Below are 3,300 nucleotides of genomic sequence, written 5' to 3'. Positions count from 1 at the left end.
TATTCTCATTAAAACATAAAAGATCAAATAACTTCTACATTAAACATAAGTGAGATTGCTTTCTATGTTACACATATTCTATTGTGAGTGCAAAAGGTGTAACAATCTTGTGTTCCATGCACACTAAAACAACTGCAAAATAAACTACTCCAACTAGTCCAACCCCAACCCCCAACCCAACTTGTTCCAACTCCGAAGTCTGAATGCATGTCGTGTGACGTTAAGTTAGGTATACTCGCTCGTCCGCGAAGTTCGCGGGATTGTTCGCCGGTAGGATTGGCAGGAAACGCAGAAAGGATTGAGAAGCTCGTGGAGATGTTAGCCAAGACGTCTACCTAACTGCGTCGTAGACCTCGGTAAGTGCAGTTGTGAGATCGCATGGTGATCGTTCGGACGGCGTGGTACATTTTCGCCGGTGAGGAGGGGATGGGAATCATAACCTGTGCGCGTACCTGTGATTTCGATTTTCAAAATGGCGTGCCAAGTGTGAGAGGCAAGGCATGGACTCGCCGTCGTCGCGACATCCTGTTACTCTGTTGTTGTTGATCGTTGAGTCGCGACGTGTACGGTGCTGCTCGCGTCAAGTTGTCCTCGTGGAGGAGTAATTATGCCATCGCTCGCGCGTAGGACGTAGGGAAAATCACTTTCTTCCACACATTTTTCTTTTTCTTCTTTTTCCCCTTTCTTTTTTTTTGTTTTCGCTTGATGGAAATTCCGATGGAAATCTCAATGGAAATCTTCCTTACGGCGTTCTCCGTGATATTCAGTTTATTAATAGTGTTTCTCCTTGTTGTGATAGGTAAGCACTCGTGTCAGGGCGCTGATACCTTGATCATGACATCTTGACATAATTACGTTATCAGCAGAAAAAACATGCGGATTCGACAGCATGAGTTTCTCGTTTTTTTTTTGTGCTTAGTACGTGCTAGTACTGTAAATGCGATCGTGTATAGATACCTAATTGTGTTCTATATAGTATTTTTTAAATTTAGTGCGACAATCATATAGAACTCACGTTTTGTATGTAACGCTATTAGTGATAAGCATATTGTTTTGCATTATGTCATGCTTTACTCACACATTTACATTGAGTGGACAGTAAAGAGCTTGCTATGATTTACTTAAGCACTACACATTGTAGAATTTTATATATATGTAATAAATTTTATAAATTATAATTCTAATAAAAAACTAAGAATCTGACATATATGATTAATGTGCTTGCATTGTTAAGATATTAAACTGAACAAGAGATAAGAATGTACTCCAAATACTCTTACAGCGAATTTGGTCACTTGTATTATACTAGATTAGTGCATTCTAAAAGCTGCTACATGAAATTAGAAAAGTTAAATGCAAAGTTAAATACACAAATATAAATATTTTAAATTGATATTTTAACGTTAACAATATTTAACAGATTGTACATGTATTATTTCATTGTCAAAGTTAATTATATTATGCTACTGCATTTATATAGATACTTTATATAAAGCAGCTTTAATATGCACTAATTTATTATAGTGCGAATGACTGAATCCATCATTAATCTGAATTATAAATTATTGAATTATAATGTATTTTAAGTATTAAATTATAGAATTTTACATATATATATAATTTATAATTTGGGCTAAGATATAATTTGGGCTTTGAGATACATGATTAAAATAAAGCTTAAAGCACTTATATTATTAAGATATATTAAGCTATTAAATTGAGATAAGTGTAAATATATTTCAAGTTCTTAATAAGATTCTAAATTACAAAACTTACTCAACATAACATCATACATGCTTCATTATTATTATTTTATTTTTATATAATTGCATATCATATAATATTTATACTATGATTTTTTTCCAGGTTGGTACTTAGTTTGGACGTTCTTTCTATCACGGTTCCGCTTTGTGAGAGAGTTAACGGGGAATGGAATGAGTGAATCGTCGTCAGTTAACGATTTGAGGAATGGTCGCGCACGCATAAAGAAACTTCGTCGTGACTAAATATTGGACAATATATTGAAGCTATCGTATATTTATAATATTGATAATACCAACGCAACGATTTTGTGTAAAGTAAAATTAATCTTGGATACCTCGTGACAGAGTATATATATATCCGACTAAAATGTCTGTAAATATACGTTGTGCTACTACAGAAGACCTACTGAATATACAGCATTGCAATTTGCAATGCTTACCTGAGAATTATCAGATGAAATATTATCTATACCATGCTCTGTCTTGGCCGCAACTGAGTTACGTAGCAGAGGATGAGAAAGGAAGAATAGTGGGATATGTGCTTGCCAAGATGGAAGAAGACTGTGAGGACAATCCCCACGGGCATATTACCAGTCTCGCTGTAAAGCGCTCCCACAGAAGGCTAGGTATCGCGCAAAAGTTGATGAATCAGGCCTCTCGGGCGATGGTGGAGTGCTTCGGAGCAAAATACGTTTCATTGCATGTACGCAGAAGTAATCGTGCAGCTCTCAACTTGTACACAAGCAGCTTGCAGTTTGAAGTATCGGAAGTAGAGCCAAAATATTATGCGGACGGCGAAGATGCTTATGCTATGAAACGAGATCTCACCAGCTTCCATCATGAGAAGGCTCTTAGAGATAGAGCGCACAAGGAGGGCAATGTTCATACGCATTTAGGTAGATGCTGTGGCGATCACTCTTAGTCCATTCATCATAGCTACTGACGAAACCGGATTGATTCTACTCATCAAAGTTTTACCTGGTACACTAGTAAAAATATTTTGTATGCGATTGGAGGATGAAAGTTGTTAAAGTTTGCACGATGGAGTAAGATTGGACTTTGGGGCTGTTTTTCAGTTTACGCAATGCGCAATGTAATTAAGACTTATAAAGATATAAAAAATAAAGAATTCTGGGCAATCTAATTTAATCTTGATTTTTTTTCATTATAACTTTATTGAATGACTGAAACTGTAATTCACATGTAACACGCCATTATGCAAAATTAATTGTTCAGGGCGTCGTCAAGCGTGTTGTTAAAAAGTATGGTAGAAAAAAATAATATTTTACAGCACTGAAATGGGCTCAATTTATACAGTTTCTACTTACACTTTAAAATCGGATCTATATTTATCTCGATAGATATTTTCTTCTTCAAATACTTTGTCATTTTCAGTGTATTTTGGCTTAAAAATTATTTTTGACATTGCACGATATTCAAATAAGTTTACTCCACTAATGCATCGCGGATGTACCATTATGCTTGTGTATACATACTCCATTTCTGTAATAGGAATAATTATATTACGTATATATAT

The 3,300-nt window shown here is 35.3% G+C and overlaps 2 protein-coding genes across 3 annotated transcripts; both read left to right on the top strand.

Moving 5' to 3' along the window:
• The first annotated feature begins 132 nt into the window (after window positions 1–132).
• On the top strand, window positions 133–2,099 carry LOC108755398 (small integral membrane protein 13). Of its 2 annotated transcripts, none has more exons than XR_001939763.1 (2): window positions 133–356; window positions 1,867–1,944. XR_001939763.1 is itself a non-coding variant. In XM_018498352.1 (2 exons), exons 1-2 carry the CDS (start codon window positions 706–708, stop codon window positions 2,004–2,006), a joined length of 234 nt encoding a protein of 77 aa, XP_018353854.1. In that variant the 5' UTR covers window positions 467–705; the 3' UTR covers window positions 2,007–2,099. The 2 variants fall into 2 exon arrangements, 1 of the variants encoding a protein (XP_018353854.1); XM_018498352.1 differs by lacking the exon at window positions 133–356 and adding an exon at window positions 467–799 and having other exon boundaries at window positions 1,867–2,099.
• On the top strand, window positions 2,052–3,263 carry LOC108755397 (N-alpha-acetyltransferase 10). Its single transcript, XM_018498351.1, has one exon. It carries the CDS (start codon window positions 2,131–2,133, stop codon window positions 2,683–2,685), a length of 555 nt encoding a protein of 184 aa, XP_018353853.1. The 5' UTR covers window positions 2,052–2,130; the 3' UTR covers window positions 2,686–3,263.
• The last annotated feature ends 37 nt before the right edge of the window (window positions 3,264–3,300 follow it).

Source organism: Trachymyrmex septentrionalis, unplaced genomic scaffold (genome assembly GCF_001594115.1).
Source record: "Trachymyrmex septentrionalis isolate Tsep2-gDNA-1 unplaced genomic scaffold, Tsep1.0 scaffold87, whole genome shotgun sequence".
NCBI lineage: Eukaryota > Metazoa > Arthropoda > Insecta > Hymenoptera > Formicidae > Trachymyrmex > Trachymyrmex septentrionalis.
Note: the sequence above shows the minus strand (reverse complement) of the source record. Positions and strands in the feature narration are given on the sequence as shown.